Source organism: Callithrix jacchus, chromosome 1, assembly GCF_049354715.1.
Source record: "Callithrix jacchus isolate 240 chromosome 1, calJac240_pri, whole genome shotgun sequence".
NCBI lineage: Eukaryota > Metazoa > Chordata > Mammalia > Primates > Cebidae > Callithrix > Callithrix jacchus.
In genome coordinates this window covers 43,432,194-43,452,287 of record NC_133502.1, presented here as the reverse complement: position 1 = coordinate 43,452,287, position 20,094 = coordinate 43,432,194, and the positions used below count along the sequence as shown (strand labels likewise).

At 39.5% G+C, this 20,094-nt stretch overlaps 1 protein-coding gene and 1 long non-coding RNA gene across 6 annotated transcripts in view; one reads left to right on the top strand and one right to left on the bottom strand.

Annotated features, from left to right (window-relative positions):
* DACH1 (dachshund family transcription factor 1) overlaps positions 1 to 5,777 on the bottom strand; it is a 428,780-nt gene extending 423,003 nt beyond the window's left edge. For all 4 annotated transcript variants that reach the window (XM_035296525.3, XM_035296528.3, XM_008984114.5 and 1 more), the window contains exon 1: positions 4,505 to 5,777. In XM_035296525.3, coding sequence (XP_035152416.1) covers positions 4,505 to 5,337 — 833 coding nt within the window. In that variant the 5' untranslated portion in view covers positions 5,338 to 5,777. The remainder of the gene's footprint in view (positions 1 to 4,504) is intronic.
* Positions 3,408 to 19,827, top strand: LOC118152957 (uncharacterized). 2 transcript variants are annotated; one of them, XR_004742030.3, is made up of 3 exons: positions 3,408 to 3,498; positions 14,528 to 14,645; positions 15,900 to 19,827. It is a non-coding gene; the product is annotated as an uncharacterized LOC118152957 (long non-coding RNA). The 2 variants fall into 2 exon arrangements; XR_013526504.1 differs by lacking the exon at positions 3,408 to 3,498 and adding an exon at positions 6,037 to 6,331.
* The last annotated feature ends 267 nt before the right edge of the window (positions 19,828 to 20,094 follow it).

The window sequence follows — 20,094 nt, the reverse complement described above, 5'->3', positions numbered from 1 at the left end:
CATCTGAACCATGTTCGCTTTTTACAAAAATAACTACAATATCGCAAACTAACTCCCAGAAAAACAACAGGTTTGATTGAAAGAGATTATCCAAGTAACTCAACAACTTATATAATGCAATATAATTTGATTGAACAAGGTAAATCCTAGGTTAAAATATTCTTATATTTTATTCATATACTAGTTATTAAAGTGTAATTTACTAATACTTTTAAAGCATACAGAAATCAGTTGTGGAACCAAGTAAACTTTCATATTTAAGCGTTACTCTTCTAATTATGCCCTATTCTTTTTGAAATGATATAAAATGAGACATTAAGCTTTATTGGAAGCATTAATTTACTGTAATACAAGCAAAGTGTCTCTTCATTTGAAGCAATTCTTTAATTTCTCTGTGCCAACTATTGTAATTATCTGTTAGAAGCGAATCTATATTTGTGTTAAACTTTCTATATCAATGCATAAGTCTGTGCTATTGAAAAGCAGACAACAGGACAAATGTTAAATAAATACAGGCTGGTTCGGTTTGCCACCTTTATTAAAACTCCTAACCCCCACCCCAAAAAAAGAGAGTCAGGAATTAGAAAATATTTTGTGCTTCTTATACTAGAATTTCTTTCATATATTACTACCGAAACATAAAAGTCTTTTACTATTTTGTCCATGAGTGGTATTTTAAAACAAAAGAATTCTGTTTGTGCATATATGTATGTGCCTATAAAATATATGATTAGACTAGCTGGAATCCGTTTAAGTTAAAAACCCCTTAGATCTAGGGTTACTTAGAACCTACATCACAATATTGTTGGAAAGATCCTGAGACAAAATTATCTTCTGACAATAATGAAATAAATGAATATTTTAGATGACATAATAAAACAGTCACTTTTGTAAAACCCTGAATTCATGGAAAATTGAATCTAACCCAAATCTACAAAAAAAAAGAATTGACTCATACAAACAGAGATTTGACCATGTACATAATTACTTTTCTTTTTTTGTTGTTATTTAATGGTAAGCAATTAATTAACTGACCTCTGTTGCAACAGCCAAGTTCATGCAACTAACGTTTAGTTTTAAAATAATAATTGGTGGAAGCTGATCAAGGACAGACTTTGCCCTCTGACAACTTTTAGATATATTTCCTTACATTGCTTTCATGTTGTGAGACCTTTATTTTTCAGCTTTACTGTCTGGCAGGTGATAGTCTCTTTTTCATCTCCTTGTGGTAATGACAGATGGCTTCAACATTTATTCTAGTTTTCATAGATAGAATACTAATGCAATAGCCCCAAGCAAATTAAATCCACTCTAAGGTTTGCTACCAACTTACTGAGCCACTTTGAGCAAGTTTATGAATCCTACTGTTCTGTAGCATCATTTTGGTTCCTCAAAATCCCTGGTATTATTATTCCATTCTATTAAGGGATAGATATATGTTCTGTAAAAAGCTAAGAGTGCTAAAATTTGATGTTTCTCATTTTATATATATTATAATGTGTGCATATATAAATTACATATACACATATATATGTGTATATAGTAATTTTATATAGTTTACATTCTTGCTCAGTTTCTCTTATACTTTACATAAATTATTCCCTTAGCCTATTAAGTAGCTAGAGGAGAAAGAAACCCAAGTGAAAGAAATCAGTACATCTAGGTGAATAAAAAAGGTTCTTCATAGCAAAGATATAAACTGGACTTGAATGAAAAAAGTAATCATAGTTTTACAAATAAAAGATGCAAAACATTTCAAAGCTTTGAAAGGTAAGAAATAAGACAATAATGCTTATAATTATCATTAAAGACAGTAATATAAAGTAAACAGTATATTTGGTGAGAGGGAAGTTCCATTATAAGTTCTCAATTTCTTCAATCAGTGGCAGAGTTAGGAAAACCAAGGTAGGTATTTGCAACTAAATACATTCTCAAGTTAATGACTACAGCATTTGCATGTATTTAAGTTTGGGTAAGCTTTTTAGTTGATATATAATCAAATTCAATATTAAATGAACAAACTTCTCATATTTAACTTAAAAATAACTTAAAATAGGGTTTTAGAGCAACGCATGCAATTGCAAATTATTAAGGCCAGGTGATTGAAACATAATTACAGTAGTGATGAGATATTTGTGAAGAGATCAACAGTTCCACTGGATTTAACTCATCTTGGCTCTGCAAGTTTAAACTCCAGATCTGTTGTTAACCTCAGGGGGAAAAAACTTGAAAAAAATTTTAGTTAATAACTTTAAGAATATTCTCCAACCATATGGTGAGGACTTCAAATCTAGGCAGAAGTTCAGGTAAAAAATCAAGTTTAACATTAATTATAACATTTATTATAAAGCAGTCATTGAAGGAAGTTTTATCCAGCAATTGTGTGTATCTGTGTGTATGTGAAATGGCCTTTAATTACCTAGTGTCTAGTGTGCTGTAAGAAACACAGTAAGAGGATTCCGAGGAGAGTAGATGTTTGATTACTAAAGAATAAAAATAGGTAGCGATTCACCAATTTACTGGATAGGCAGATAATTTTTTAACAATAATATCTAAACTAGCTTCAAATTTCACCCAGCTTTTTTCATAACTCCGGATCAATTTTTCTGCCCTGATTCTAATCGTTTTAACATAGATTTTGGGCAAATATTTATATTCTGCATGACCAAGAACTCCAATGATCTGAGTAAGTGGCGTTTAGTGATCTTGGTTCCACAAGCCCCACCCCCCCCAATCTTTACTGCCACCTGTCCATACATTTGAGCGCGAGTGCACACACGCACACACACACACACACACACACACACACACACATACACAGCATTTACCCCAAAAGAGTCGAAGGTTCAAAGCCCAAACACACCCATGTCCCATGGAATGAAGGGTACCTAAACACGGAAAAGAATTTCTGGCTAGGTCAGGATAGGACAATTGCTGGACTGGAATTCGAATCTTTTTCGTTTCACAGTCTTCCCGGGCGCTAAGCTAGGAGTCTTCCTCCGTGGAAAAAACTAGCGCTTTTTCATCCCAATGTCCTTCTGGTCTCCTTGTTACACTTCCTTCCTTCCCACCTCAGTTTCCCTGGCTCTGCGGGGGCACACACCAACTCCGCTCCTCCTCTCAACCTTCAAACTTATTTAGAGGGTACCGAAGTTTCCGCGCAAATTTTGCGCGCAGTTCCCACGTGCCTGCTTCAAGTCTTCAACTTTCCCTATTCTCTTTCTCCCGGCATCTGTCTGAACTTTTGCGTCTGCGCTTCCAGGCAGCGAACCGTAGGGACAAAGCGGAGCTGTGAAAGGGGGTGGAATGATCGTCTCTACCCCGAAACTGACAGGTTGCCCCACTCCCGCCCCCTCCCGGTAGATCTTCCCCCACTGAGCCTTCATTAGCATAAAACTGGTCTGGCTGGGGACCCGTCCCGCCGCCGTCTCCGTGCGCGCGCTTTGCTGGGCTGGGGAAGCCAAGGCACAGAGTAGCAGGCCCGCTGAGCATCTCAGTGTAAGTGTGCACCTGATCGCTGCGTAAGCTACTACCCTTTAAGAAAAGAAAAGAGAGAGAAATATAGAAAGAAAACACTTTGGAGAGAAAGAGACAGAGATCGAGAGACAGCGCGCTTCCGTCGCTTTCCTTCCCAATCTCTCCAGTTCAGCTTCCATTGAGTCTCGGGCACTCGGTCACCTCCCCCTACCGAGGAAAACCTGCTGGTGCCCTCGCATCTGCCCCGGGGCCACCGAATCCCCTTATTTCCTTTGCACACTCGCTCACACGCAGACACAGGCACACATGCGCGAACACACAGACCCCTCCCCTCGGCGGGCTTCCCCTCCAGACTTCGTAGCTCAACTCCCCGGAGCTCAACCCCCCGGGAAGGTCCGGATCTCTCAGCCTCGCCGGTCGTTTCCCTCCCGACCTCAAAGTGCCCTCCTCTGCTGCAGGCGGGCTCCCTCGCCTTTCCCAGCGGGCCCCTCACCCGGAGCACGTCTCCCCGCTCCCCAAGCCCTGCGGGGCAGGTCACGACCTCTCCCCGCCCCCAGGACGCCGCTCGGCGCCACCGACCAGCCCCATCGGTGCCGGGAGGCTGGCGAAGGAGCCCAGGCCATGGGGAGCGCACGAAAGCCGGCCGTAGCTCCGAGAGGTGTCCCCAGGCACCCGCGCGCCCGGGGCAGGGGGCTGTGGCTGCAGGAAAGGCGCCGTCTTTCTCCCTCTAGTCCCCTCCGCCCTGAGGCTAAGAGTTCCCGCGTCCCACTACAGCTCATCCCCGGGACGCAGCGGGCAAGGGGGCGGACCGGGCCCAAGACCGAGGTCTGGGTAGGGTGAGGTGCCAACTTCTCAGGGGGTTGGGCGCGGCGGGTGAGCCCCGAGCAGGGAGAGGAGAGGGCCGCGCTCGCATGGGCACGCGACTCGCGGGCGCGCGGAGCGAGCGGCGCCGGGAAGGGAGCGAGGGTATGGCGAGCAGGCGGGTGGGAAGGGGCTCGGGTGGCGGAGGCTACCCCCCGCTACTCACCTTGCGTTGGTGCAGTCATTGTAGAGGGTCTCGAAGTCCTTCCTGGAGATGAGTTTGCAGCGGTTCACTCCGGGCTGGATGGCGCCCAGTCCCCTCAGGATGCGAACCTGTTCCACATTGCACACCACCGGCGTGATCTCCAGCCGCTTCAGCTTGGTGTAGACTGTGTGCAAGCCCCCCACCAAGTGCTTCAGGAACAGGTCGAAAGCCTGGGGCAGGCAGATCAGCTCGCAGCCCTCCACCGTGAAGGAAGCCACTTTGGCCCCCCTCAGATCCACCATTTTGCACTCATTATTCTGGGGGGTGTTTTCCACTGGGGACGGGGTTGAGTACACGGGTTTCCCGGGGAGGGGGCCGCAGCTGCTGCTGCTGCTGCTGCTGCTGCTGCTGCTACTGCTACTGCTGCTGCTGCTGCTACTGCTGCTGCTGCTGCTGCTGCCGGTGCTCGCGTTGATGGGGGTGCTGGAGGCGACGCCGCCGCTAGCGCTGATGCTGCCGCCGCCGCCGCCGCTGGTGTTGCTCGCGGCCGCCAGGCTGGGGTTGCAGTTGCTGCCACCGCCGCCTCCATTGCCGCCGCTGCCGCCGCCGCCTCCACTGCCTCCGCCGCCGCCACCGCCGGTAGAAGTGACTGTGGCCGCCGCTGCCGCCGAAGCGATGGGCTCCGGGCGGAACAGAGTTGGCCCAGAGGACGCCGGGGGTCCGATGGAAGGAGCCGGAGACGAAGTCGCCGAAGAGGTGGAGGTGGTGGTGCCAGAGGAGGAAGCAGACGTGGAGATTGGGGGTTGAGGGGGGACCAGCTGGGTCGGAGGGATCAAAGCCGCCGGCACTGCCATGGTCACATATAAGGGGAAGCAGACGGAGGAGAAGCGAGGGGAAAAGTTGCCACACACCCCGGGAGGGGAAGGGGAAAAAAGGGGGGAGAAGGAGCGAGGGGGGCAACAACAACAACTCCAGGAGAGAACGAGAAGGAGAAAGGGAGAGAAGGGGGAGAAAAGGAGGTGAAGGTGATAAAGAGCGAGCGCAGGAGGGGCGAGCACGAGAGGCGCTCTGGAGAGAAACGCACAAAAGTGTCCCGCAAGTCGAAATGCGAGTCCTCTCCGGGGGCTGGGATGGAGGGCTGGTTTGGGGGGGTGGGGGCGGGGGCGGGGAGGGTCGGCTGTTGTTGTGTGGGTCCCGCTCTAGCACAAAGTTAAGGATGAAGGTGAAAAGGAGGAGGTTTGAAGGACTTGGGCTCTCCCTGGCAAGTACATTGATCAAAGATTGAGAGGCGAATGACAGAGAGAAAATGAGCTGAAAAGTGCAGGCTGCCGGCTGGACGAGTTGTTGTTGTCACACGGTGCAGAGGGGAGGAGCTCCGGAAACTTGAAATACCCTTTGAAGCCGCAAAAACCTCACTCACTAGTATTAACCCAAATTATCCAACCAGGAACTCGGAGCAGAGACTCCGAGAGCGCGAGACACTGGAGAGGGAGCGTGCGAGGAAAGGAGGAGGGGAGGGGGAGGATAAAGAAAGAAACTGTGGGAGGAACGGAGAGGAAAAGCCGGGGACGCAGAAGTGGCGATCGGAAAAGGAGAGGGAGATCTTCCACTTCTCTTCTATACTACCGTTAGATTGCATGTCTCACATTGCATTTCGTCCGCGGCGACTGGTAATTTTTTCCAAAGCTTCTAAACAATCGCCTGCCAACTTAAAGACGAGCCAGAGCGCCCCGAGCTTGCTCCTTCAAGGATTTAGGATCCATCTCCAGGCGTTTTGGCAATGAGATAGAAAGGAAAACAGCCCCCACTTCATGATTATTCAGAAACTATTTTGAGGAAAATTCACATGTAAGCAAAGCGTAATATTCTTTTGCATCTGATTGTTTTATTTCTCTACTAAATCATTTATTTATATAAAGGTAGTGAAAATTCCAGGGCAATTTTCAAGTGGTGGGAAGTCAGTCAGAAATCGCTTAAGAATAATGGAAAGCTGTATTCAATTCCCTATTTCTTAATATGCTGTGGAAAGAAATGCTTGTCCTGATGTGCATGATTTAGAATAACTTCACTGTCGCCCCAAAAGCAAGTCAGAAATACCGCTTATACTTAGAGAGATCAAGGAGATAAGGCATCCTTGAAGATTTAGAAAGTGGAAAAAGGCTTTTCTTACTCAAAACTCTATAATTAATTCACCTGTCTTACACAGTAACCAACTATCCTCATTGTCCTTTAAGACCCAAGGCCAGTGGTTAATGTGTTTTTTGGACAACACAATAGTTTTGTTTTTTGTTTTTTTTTTCCATGTTTGAAAAGTGCTGCTGTAGTTTTGCAAAGTCCTTTCCAATTTGTCAATAATAGATGTTTTGTAAATAATGAGAACAAAAACAGCTCACTAGTTGACTTGTAAAGACTTCGGTAGCTGTGCTTAAAAAAACGTGAGGCTGAGTTTAGACTGACTCTTCCTCCTTTCCTTTTCTTCTGTTTTCTAACTTGTTGCATCGAGCTATTTATTCAAGGATTTTTGACTCACATATGATTTGAACATAGGTCAAATCTATTTGCTGCTCATATCTTCAAGTATCTTCACTTACTTAGGCTTGGAACTGGTCTACGCATGTTCAGTAAGTTCTTAAGATGTGAAGCAATGCTTTAGCATTTGACGGATTTTTAAAATAAACTATTAGTAGCAGGTTCAGAATGTTGGGAAATTTTAAAACAAAATTTTCGCCATTCTGGTGTTGAAATGATCACATTTCTCTTTACCATTTTAATCCTTTGAACTCTGACTTGTAGTGTCAAAAAGTGCAGGAACTGTTTACCAAGAAATAGAAATATGACACTATGGACTAATTAGTGTACAATTATGCTAAACATTTTGGGACATAGCAGTTAAATCAGGAGGCTTTCCTGGGAGATAAAACTTCAGAAAGTCGATTGTTGCAGAAAAGTCCATAAACTTCTTCAAGGACTGCTGAAGTTTACACAATTGTTTGGCCTGGTTAATCAATGTATTTTAATATATTCAGAAATAATTTTATTAATATTTTAGTTTTCAAATTTATCAGGTAAAAGTAGGAATTCAATATATGTCACGAACACCAAAACACTTCTGTAAGTTTTTTGCTTGTTTTAAAATATATTACTTTATTAAGACATGCCAAATTACTATGTTAATGAGGGGAAGGGAGGAAGAAAGTATTAAGCCCTGAAAAGCTCATTTTATTTTGGAATTTCACGCCCAACTTTAATAAATTTCAATATGGTTTTAAAAGACTAAACTATTAGTTTCACTATGGAAAAATGGGCATCTACCATTACCATTCTCATTTTTTTTACATTTCCTTAAACTATCACTCACCCAATACCTGCCACATTCAGAAGCCACAGACAGGAGGCAATGATAGCAGACCAAGCCATAATCCCATCTTGCTTCGAAGCAAACTCCAAATTTTCTACTACAAGGAAACCTTTGCCTCTAAGCACGTGCTCCACTCAGATACAGGGCTTAGAGACATTTGCCCCTACCTGAATGAGAGCTCTCCAGCCTTCCTTCCCCTGACCTCAGGTCTCAAAATCAGTTCCAGGAACCACCACTTACTCCTTTGATCAAACAATAGGATTAGAAAAGGCATATAGCACAAATTAAAATACGTAGGAAAGAAAAGCCTTAAAAAATTTGAAGGTTTTTATCTCTTTTCTTTCTTTCTTTCTTTCTTTCTTTCTTTCTTTTTTTTTTTTTTTTTTTTTTTTTTTTTGAGAAATGTTGCCAATGAGTAAGGCAAACAGTTATTTCACAGCAGCAGATAAATCAACTTAGAGATTCCCAATTCTCACTCCATTGCATCTTTAGGTTTCAGAGCTTTTGTCTGGCTTGTTTATTGTTTTACGTCTCCGCTTGTTTCAGGTCCTCTCCCTCCATCTCGTCTTCCCCAACCTTCACTCAATTTGCATAAGCAAAACTCAAAGTACTGTAACTGATATTAGAAAATTCTCCCTGTGTTTTGTGAAGACGTATTGTGCTGAAATCAATAAGACTGTTTAAAATTCAAAGACCTGCAAATCGTTCTGTTTGTCCTTTGATAGGGCCTGTGCTGATTAAAATGCTACCAAGAAAGCTTAATTGCTGCACTAATTAAGAAGTCTTTAATTTCTTTCCTAGGATATCGTTTGAAGCTTAGCTTGTACCAGTTCAGGGAAGGTATTTTCTTCCCTCCCTCTGCCCCCTTCTGGCCCCTCCCCTCCCTTTCCCCCCCATCCTCCCTCCCCGCCCCCCCCCCCATAACGATGTCCCTACGAATGGGAACTAACAAGAGAGAGTGGTCTCAGGTCTCATCTATTACTTAACAAAAATCGGCACAGGATACAGAGTTCAGTACAGTATGAAATGCAGTTTTGAGAAGAGCTGTAAGATTGTAAGACACAGTAAGAAAATACAAAGTAGCTGTTGTAGCTAAAGTCCCGCTGAATACCTGGATGACAACAGGCACGTTAGCAGCCCGGTGATAAGGGCATCCTATTTGGTTAAAAGGGGCAGTAACAGGGAAGTGAAACAGGGACACATAAAAACATACTTTCAAAACCTGTGGTTTAAAAAGAAGAATAAATCTGTAGAAAGATGGACTTAGAGTTGGGATTTGGTAAGTATCATTTTATTTTATGAGTATGAAAACATGAATTCAGTGGGGATTTATTTTTGACCCTTCTTATAACCCAGGAAAGCATAGCACTGTATTACATCCATTCCATTCTTAACTATTGACCTATTTTATTCACTGATTTCTCAAGTGGGGAAACTGACTAAATGATTTCACAAAGCTTTCTCTGTAATCAATAGTCATTTTTTAGGTTTATTCATGCTGCATTATAATTCTGGTAAATGACTGCAAAGCAGAAGATTGTAAGAAAGATACAAATATTGACAAAGCCAGCATAAGTCATGTCTTTAAACCTTAAGAGTTTCAATATAATAATTGATATCATTATTTGAAAAGAAAAAAGGCATATTTCATAGCATATAAAAACTAAAATGATGGACTAACTTAAAGGCAATATATATCTGAATGTATTTCTTGAATATCTCAAATTTTCCTAAAAGCTTTGAGTATCCTCTTTATAGCATCACTAAGTGAAACGGACACAATTTGGGCATATGCAGAAATGACAAGAAGAGAAGATTCATTGCAATTTTATTATTTTAATTTTTTTTCCAAGTTCTCTTAGAAACATGCACAAAAACATACAGATGTATATTCCAGATATAGACTGAATCCCTTTCAGTGACAGGACAAGGAGATAAAATGCTTAATAGATTCAAAGGGAAATTTGCCATTCTGAGCACGACGTCACTCTAATTATGTTTACTCTAATTGAAAGCAAGGTTTTTTGGAATCTGAAATTACTTTCAGATTTTTTTTTAAATAATGCAAGTAGATCAAATGTTGATCACAAGCATTTCAATCTTTCAAAATGTATTGGAAAATTAAATGAAAAGTGGAGTTTGGTACAAACAATGCCCCAGGGCAAAAAACAACTAACACTAGATTTTCCAGTCCAGCCATAACACAAATCAATTTGAGCACACTTCTATGGCCAGACTGCCAGATTGTTATGACTGCTAATTCACTCAATCAAAGAGTGCATTAGCACACCCGGCACAAATAGCTTTAACAATAGAGTGCATTTCTCAACAATTCCAAGATATATCACGATGGAGAAGTAAAGAGGAAGATCATTTTTACATCTACATATTTACTAATGGACCTTGTTTCCTTAAGAGAAAAAGAAAAAAGATCAACTTCAAGCATACGTTTATTAAAGAGCTATCAAAGTTTGGCAAATCTAGAAAGATATCAGGGTACCAGTAGTTCATGGACTTTGTTAAACGTTTCTCAGGAGAGAATCCAAAATTGATGTTTGCACTTCAGTAGTAAATCATTGAAGATGGGGAAATTATGCCAAGTAACTCTCTCAAGCCTTTTTAACTCAGACGCACAGCCTCCTCAATCAGCTCAGCAGATAAACCTCAACTACCTTAAGCAAAGACTTCCTTGCTTTTACACTTTCAGTCTCTGTTTCCCCACTTTTCCTTCCAACTTCTGACTTTTGGTGGGTCTCACTTCCATACCCTCCCTCAGTTTTCCACTGCCCTCCCTCTCCTCAAGAACAACAAATAAGATCTAAGGATGCGTTCTCTAATCAAGCACAGATTGCTTGGTGGTGAATTACCCAAAGGGCAAAAGGTGAGGAGCTGAAAATGAACAGATCATAACTTGATGCACTCAACTTTATATTGCCAACTTTTATTCTTAATAAAGAAGTGGTTAAAATGGCTATAAATAGCTCTGCTCTGCTGGAAATGCATGCACTGTGTATATATGTTTGCTGAATCCATAGTAGTCATCTATTCACATTCACCTTTGCATGGTTCCCATAGACAAATGGTGCAGTTTGGCACCACTGTTAGTCCCTCCCTAATCCATCTTCATCCCTCTTCTCCTGGTTCAGAATGAAGGTGGCAGGTGGCAAAAAATACTTCACTGGTCATGGGGTATATTCTGAGAAAATTCTAAACTTAAAGTCATATTGAAGAGAGAGGGTAGTGGCAAGAAGAATGATTACACACATAAAAAAAATCATCCTGGAATTGTTTCCCTCGCTTCAAACTGCATCATTTCTATGACACTTGGTCAACTTTCCCTGATAATGTAGTTATACTTTCCTATCACTCCTTACTTTCAGTTAAGTGTCCTTAATTTCATCCGTAAGTTGGTATTAAGGGCTGCCCAGCCTAATATTTGATTAAAAAAAATAAACACATTGAGATCATTGTAGAGTCAGATTGTAAAAGGAAGCAGCAACAAGAGTAACATAAATTGACATTAATTCCCTTCTCTTAAATCAGATCACTATGAGAGGAATGGCACACTCGATTGAAATGAGGTCAAAAAAGTCAGACAGATATTTAAATCCCTAGTTTTGTAATAAATATTGTACCTGTAACTGTGCATTTTAATATATGACATTTTCTAATTGGCATCTTGTTTTCTCTTTAAATAACCCAACCCTCACCTTCCTCTAAAGAACATCAGTATTAAGGTATATGAATTACTCAGGAGACATAGTTAAGAGTAGGGAGAGGATGTATAATCTGTTATAGCTTAAAAATGTGTTTCATATTGAAGAATATATTATTGTATATTTTTTCATCGTTAGGAGAAATGTAATTTACTTTATTATAGAAGTTTCTGTTGACTTTCTGTATGTTTTGTTGTTTTAACTTATTATCTTGGTCCTTTTTTTCTTTTTATGTGCTTAAAAGAAGAGGTCATTGTCCAACAAATAGCCTATAAAAATTGTTTTATTTGAAGTCAGAAATTTCATGGATTGTTAGAAAAGAATAAAGTGTTTATTTATTTATTGCCTTTCAGAACAAAGAGATTTTTTAAAAAGTTGAAAGAAGAACAATTGCCACCTTCTAGCCTGAGATCTTGTATGTCAAGTTTCAGCCCAGAGCAAATTTTTACAACAAGTTATAAACCCCTGTAACAGAGGGTTTATTATAATGGAAGTGCTGACACAACCTTAACTATAGCGTTGTAAACGGCTATGCTATAATATCCATTAAGCAGAAAGAAAAATAAGCTGGCTGATCAATAATTTATACAAAGAGTACCAACTGCAGACATAATAACTGTAATGTTTGCAAAGCAATCTCTCTGCTCTCCAGGCTTAACAGTAAACGCAAACTAGCAACGCTGTTAATTTCCAACTCCTACAGATAAGAATACAAACAAATTACTTAAAATTATATTTTGCTCAACATTTAGCATGCCTCGATGGGATAAAATAAAATTTAATTATGATGCAACTTGTGCAGGATGCAAAGCTGTTTTGTTTTCCAGCACATTTTATTATGAAAGGACATTCATTTGGAACATCAATTATGGGGAAATAGTATGTTTCAAGGAGTTGACTTGGGTCAGGCAGGCTCTTCTAAGAGTTATTCAGACATGGAAACAGATTGACACTGTTTAACTTCAAAGAAAGTTACAAGGTTTTACAGAGCCACAACCTGAAATACAATACTGCATGCTCTGATCCAAGTCAACTGTTGGTAAAAACACACCTTGTCATTAGAGTTCATGGGAAAAAAGACATGGGTTTGGAAAATGTGGCCATCATTAGTATCTAGTGGATCTAGGAGTGCTTATTTAATGTGAGTCTCATTTGCATGGAAGCACTGTGTGTCATCTCTATGTAATAAACATAAACCATAAAATGTGAGCATCATTTTGTTTTCTGGAAAAAATTTTTTAAATATATTTTAATAGCTGTCCATATTTATTAGTGCCCACTTTCCACTTTTTCTAGTTTCTACATATGTGGAGTGTGTTATTTTCATATTTTTATTTTCATTGGTGGCTTTTAAAACAAGAAAAGCATATTTGACAGGAATTCAAGAAGAGAAGAATTGAAGGATCCTAAATTACCCACTATGCGCATAGTGGAAGTTGAACCAGAGTTTACATTTCATAGGTTCATATCTCCATCAGTCTTTTTGTCTGTACATTTCCTGGTGGTGGGATTAGTGGGGAGTGTGGAACTCAGTAGAACGAAGAGACTTCGCTATCAGAGTTGTAAAATGGTATATTACCCTGTGAGCAATTGCACTTGGAAAGGAACCAGTAATTTATATGAGAAGTGTTTAAGATTGCCTGCTCACCCAGTGATCCATGCCAGGTCAGTTCCAGTAATGCTAGAAAACAAAAGGAGGTGCACATCACTGGGAAAGAGACACCTCATGTGCCTTAAGAGCTTGTGAAGGGAAGCACTAAAATGCTATTTTCTCAAATGAACTGATCATTACCATTTAAAATCCTGAGGGCTGTGGGGCTGGGGAGGTGAGAAAGATTTTTTCTTTTGATTTAACAGGGCTCTGAAGTACTGGTTTTAAGGGGGAGGTGTTTTATTGTGAATGTGTCTTAGCCCTGTGCTTCAGCAAAGGTTAAAACTTGATAAAAAGATACACTTTTAAAACAATGAAATGGAAAAAGACACAATGATTCTGAGAATGTACCAGGCCCATTTTAATCTTAGAAATTAACTATTTTTAAAATAATCAGTAAATAGTAAAGTAACCCTCTACTACTAATGTTTATGCCAGGTTCTAAATTGTTAGTATTTTGCTTTATTTTCCCAGATCAACCCTGACTCCTCTAGTTTTCAGGAGAAGACTGGGATACTGGCAGAGTGTTATATAAGAAAGTACTTCCTAAGAATTCTTTACAAACCTGTTTATTCTTGCTTAGCATAATCCAAGCACCAGATCTGAGTATAATTTTTTGGGGAGAGATTTTAATACTGTCATCTTCAGGCACATGCTTTTCCCATATGCTTTAAAATCATTTTAATTTTTGAACCAGAGTTCAGTTCATTCACACATCCAGCATATCCTCATAATATATTCTTTCATATTTGGAGAAGAAACTAAATAAAATGACTATTTCTGACTAAGTCAGAATTTATAATTCACTGATTGGCTCAAGATTCTGCACATCCAGGAATCTTTGCTGTTTTATTCCTGTGTGTTGTAATAATTTTCACTCTGCATTCTGATGGGAGAGACAATTATCTTATGTGTTTACACTTGTTGATATGTTTCTCTTCAGGTGGTCTCAAGTCATTTCTATTCCTTTGGATATCCAGTATACTGCTTAGTGCTTGTGGGGTGCCCAATAAATGTCAGCTGGGTAATTAAAAACTGCTTGTATGTTATGCCATCGATTTCCTTTCCCCCCAAATTATGTAAACTGCTTCTTCTCCAAATGATATATTTTTTGATTCAGACCAAGATATTTGTAAGTAGCAAATTTTAGATATGCTCATTCAATCTGTCTTAATATACAATGAATTTAGGACACTTCTCAGGGCAAAAATTGAGAGATACTAATCAGCTGGGTCTCAAATAGCTGGAGAAAGGAATCTTAGGCCTGTAACTATGGCTTGTATTTGGGACCCATTTAGAAAAGAATTTTTTTTTTTTAGTCATCAGAGGAGCCATTAGAGTCTTCCTCAAGACTGAAAACAGAAGTGAGAGTGCATCTTGAAGTGCTGCACCAGAGGATGAGGAAAAGATTAGTGTGTGAAATTCTACCTACCCAATGTGAGTAAGCATGGATATGTGCAACAGTTTGTAAAGTTTTTTGCTGTAACATCACCATCACTTTAGTGTACATAGCAGTCTCTGTTATATAGAGCATACTTACTTTTGTGCACCGACCACATGCTGGTTGCTGAGGAGGCAAAGGAGAAAAGGCATTGATCCTTATCAACCTTCACTGTACATTATTTCTGTTGAGTCTTATTACCATAACATTGTTGAAATTTTGCGTTAGTGGAGCCTGGAAAATCATCTAATCCTAAGTTGCAGATCTCATGCTACCATTTCCCCAGTGACCATGCCAGACATCACAAATTGTTCTCCTGTCTTTCCTTTCAAGATCTGAGGCAATCTCAGAAATACTGTCAGATTAGAAATGTAGGCAGCCTCTCACTGTGAGCCCAACAGATTCATCCCCGTTTATCACTCCTGATCTTGCAAAAAAGAAAATTGACAATTAGCAGTATAGGAGAACGTCCTTTTGTACTCACAGCTAGTTAAGGCTTAAGTCAGGTATTGGTTTAAAATCAAGTCCTCATTGATTTGCTCTCCCAACTACCCTCAAAGGAAACTTTCTGAGGTAAAAGGGGGGGAAATATTTTTATTTCGTTTCATGTGTAAAGGAAATGAAAAAATTATAGAGAGCACCAGTGGATCTAAAGTCACGATTCTCTGTTTCTTTTCCTGTATAACAGATCTCAGTTGGCTCAAATAGTAGAGCTCCTGATGTGTTCTCAGTGGCTACTTAGATGAAAGCACTTACGTGCTATAGTGCAACATAAAGGGGATGAAGGAAACAAACAAACAAAAAACTTGTGAAACTGCTGTTATTTCAGGGACAAGACTTTTGAGATCTTGAGAAATACTTCACTTGTATGTGATGTTAGAATATCAAGCTGCGAAAAGCCTTGTGGTTCTTTGACTTTCGTGACCTGGTTTCCTTTGGTTAGAAAATGGCAGCGTCCACCAGTAAAAGTCACCTGTTGGAATGCGCTGCAAAATCAAACATTGAGCCAGCAGTTGATTCTATAATTTTTATTGTCTCTTACCAACCTCAGTCTGCTTTCCATATGGGACTATCCAGCCTCTTTCTCTGATCTTTTTTCATCCTGATTTCAAGAAAGGTCACTTTCTGCTTGTTTCCCGGATGATTCAGGGATCACTCACAGCCCTTCTTAACAGAGCAATCGCACGCCCTCCTGCTGCCACATTTAAATTGTCTGAACTGCGTGGCTTTTTCATTTACTCTCTCTTTAGAGTGAAGCTGCAAAGTAAGGAAGACTTGAATGGCCTTCCATCTTCAAAGAAGTGCCTTGAGCTCTGGAATGCAACAAAGTGGGAGAAACCACTAAACACCAGGAAATGTCAACAATGAGGGGGGAATGCATGGGCAGGTGGATGGAGCATTTCTAGGCATTTTCTCAACAAGAAAATGGGTCTTTTTCTCGCAGAAACTAATTTAACTGATTTTTGAAACACATTGATAACAGCATTAGCATAAATTTAAATACATGCTTACCAGGCTGTTCTTTGCTATGTTGTTATGCAAGTAACTTGGCTGACAAATTAATAATTGTGATTACTAAATAAGAACTAAATTTCCAATAATCTGAACACTTGGTCCTAATAGGAAGCTTCAGGTCTTGACTTATTAAAGCGTTAAAAAGGATGTAAGGTCAAACTATTTTCAGTAGCTAAACTACTTATACTTACTTGTAGTGTATTTCAGGCTAAACTTAAAAGAAAGGAGAAATGTTCCCAAATGTTTTATGCCTATAGTAGCAATTGGTAGTGAAATTTGTTCTAAGCACACAATATGAAAAGAGAATAAATAATTAATAATCTATAATTGATGAGCTTCATTGTAAATATAATAGGTATTAGATGGCAAATTCAGCAACTAAAAATAGTATTTTGTATGCAAATGTAAAGAGACAAACTTATGTCTTGTACGTTTCTTTTAACCTTAACTTTCAGGAATAATCATCATCAGTACCTTGCTAAGTTTTCTTAGGCAAAAAGTCAAAATGTTATTCTAGTAACTCTGACTACTATTTATTGAATTTCCACAAGAAGCCCCCTAATTGGAAATTGTCAAAGGTAAATACGTAAAGTGTTGTTTTTAAACTTGAGATTATGTATGTTAATATTATTAGCTATTATAAAACATAAGACATTCAAAAATCAACTTCAGATTAATCTTCTATGTCAAGTCCTCTAAATGTATATGGCACTTAATTTATAATGAAAAAAATTTTAAAGAACAATTTCTATGAATATGTACCTATATTTTTAGAATATGTCTCTTATTTTAAAAATATAATCACAAAATATCTTTTACTAATTTAGCTATGAAGAAACAGTTTCAAGGAATTGCTTTCTATGCTGCACACATACACACACATACTTGTACACACACATTCTCACACATGCCTATTTTCAGAATTTTCTAAATAGCAATTATTTTGTTAGATTTATAGTCTGTAATGCATGGCATTTTTGGTACCAAAAAATATATACTTTTTGTTTCCATTTAAGTAATTTTAGTCTAAAAGCACTTGCTAATCATAACAACACAGCAAAGGTTTGTTATGTAAACATTTTACTTTATTATCAGCCTTTGTTTTTCAATACAATGCTTTAAAAATATCCTCTGTTGTATAAAGGACATTGTTGCAAAAAGGCAGCTCAAAACTTGTCCTTCCCTTCCTTTCATTGATCTGTTGCCTCTTAGGCAATATGAACAGCTGTCTCCAGCTCACCCACAAGCAAGCTGAACATAATAATAAGGTAGTGTTACTGGCCTGAATCTATGAATGATTATACAAAGAGTGCCAGCTCTTTATCATTAAAGATAAGGTAACAAAGATAGCATAGAGAAGAAAACTGGTTAGCAAAGCAAGCATGTGCTTCTGCCTTTAAGATTTAGTTATTCCTCTGGTAACCACTGAGTTTCTCTTTCAGTTGGGTTTCCAATAAGGTGAAGGTGCCCTCTGTAGGAGACTCCCAGTAAATGCCGCTTTTTTATATTTGGGTGACAACAGGCAAGTTCTGCCCCCCACCTCCAATTTGTAAATAAACAAATAAATAAATAATCACAGAACTCTGTGTGAGCAGAAGCTTGAACTCTATAAATCTTAGAGAGAAATTAGTATAAATCCCACAATGATCTATGTAAATGCGGTTGCTTTTTCAAAATGGGAGAAATGGAACAGTGAGCAAGCTGTACCGCATGTTGGTATTTAATATTTATTGACACTGTGATATGTAATAGGTTAGGCTTTATAAATTCAGAGGTGCGGCAAAAACAGAAACATAGATGGTCTTGGCGTAGTTGAGTGAAAAATGGATCTAAACAGAAAAATCCACATGCAGAGAGACACATTCACCACCTAATAAATACACCTCCCCAAAAGGTCTTCTTATCTTCCCTTCCTATAAAGGTTACCATAATGCAGATTCATTATCAGTCCCACTGGATAGCATATAGCTCAGTAAGAAATTGCTTTTGTTAGCATGCTCATAGAAAGAGATTAGCTATTTCATCAGATCTCTTGGGGCTATTTGAAATTTTGGGAATTCTCTCTGTAATTTAAAATGGAAGTTAAAGCCAGTGTGAATAGACTAGGGAAAATCTCACAAATTAAACCTCTCCATCTGGAAGTTTCTTCATCACTCATTGCAAAAGTACAAGCTGAAATCGCATTTGTTACAGGCAGGAGAGAGGTTTCATCACTGATGATGCATTACAATTATACTAATGTTTTAATAATTAATACTTTGGTTGCAAAGAAAAATTTAAAATGGAAATGATTAACAGTGTTTTGGATTTTTTTGTCTTTATTAACTTTGCATATTACTTAGATTTTATCACTGAAATCATCTATGTACATTATTTAAACTATGACTTTAGCCTCTATGGAATGTGTGTAGGAGAGTCTAGAATCACCCGTATTACAAGTTAGGGGATGAACAAGTGGGCATGAAGGCATAGAGAAGAGGGATTATTTGCATCCTCTTATCTATCCAAATTCATTTATCCTCAGTATCTGCTCAAACAAACATCCCCTTCTTTGTCAATCCATTTTCCTATATCATTGGCCACTTAACCTCAACAACAATATTTTAGATTACTATGTACCAAGCACTGTGTGAGCACTGTCCTAGATAGTTTATGTGGATTATCTCATTTAATCCTCATAATACATAAGAAAGGAAATTTTTCTTATCCCAGTACATGTTCAGTTTATTTGTGCTCTTGTCTTCCTAACACAACTGGCTGGTGAATTCCCAGCCAGCATTGACACAGCTATCTGCCATCCCACTTATGACTGAGCATTGCTAAAGACTCTCCCACAGTTATGCAGAATTGTATCCTTAATTACTTATGACTCTTAGTTGAGAGCTTTAAAATTTAAGCTAGTTTATCTTGAAAGGGGCTGAATAAGCTCACGTCATCACATCAATAGAAGTCAGGGCTCCAGTTGGTCTCAGAGACAACTTTGATCAGAGAGTCAAATGTTTCCTCATATCATCTCTAATTTCTGAAGACATGTTTGTTAGGGTGTCTTCAGTTCGTCAGTTTAGGTTCTACACAACTGGATTCATGGTTTCTAGAAGGAATCATGCACACTGCTTTTAATTTCAGCACCCAAGGACACAAATCCAAGGAAGAACTCTTATTGGGTCACCTTGGAACAGGTGCATATTTCTGGATGAAGAAATTGATCAAGGGCATTATCAGGTAGTGGTTAAGAATGTGTGGAATGCCGCTGGGCATGGTGGCTTACACCTGCAATCCCAACACTTTGGGAGGTGCAGGCGGGTGGATCACAAGATCAGGAGTTCGAGGCTAGCCTGACCAATGTGGTGAAACCCTGTCTCTACTAAAAATACAAAAATCAGCCGGGCATGGTGGTGCACGCCTGTAATCCAGCTACTCAGAAGGTTGAGGCAGGAGAATCACTTGAACCTGGGTGATGGAGGTTGCAGTGAGCCAAGATTGTACCACTGCACTCCACCCTGTGTGACAGAGTGAGACTCTGTCTCAAAAAAAAAAAAAATGTGGAATGTGAAACTGGATTCCTGGAATGTAAAACCTGGTCTATATGTGACTTGGGACAAGTTTTCATCCCAGTGCCTGAATTTTCTTATCTGAATAAATGGAAATAATAATTGTACCTACCTCATTGCATTGCTAGGATGATTAAATGAGTTACTATGCAGAGCTTAGAATAATGACTAGTTCTGAATATATTAGCTATCAGTGATTATTCAGGCCTTAGGATTGGTTCAGCTTGGGGAAGATGCTCACTCAGCTCAATCAGTGTGGCCATTGAGGCAGAGTAATTTAATAGCATTGGAACTCGAATTTGAGGGAGATTCCTAGCATGGGAGACTGAGAAATTTTTCAGAAGAGACTTTTCCAGGGAAGAGTACAATCAGGAAGAAT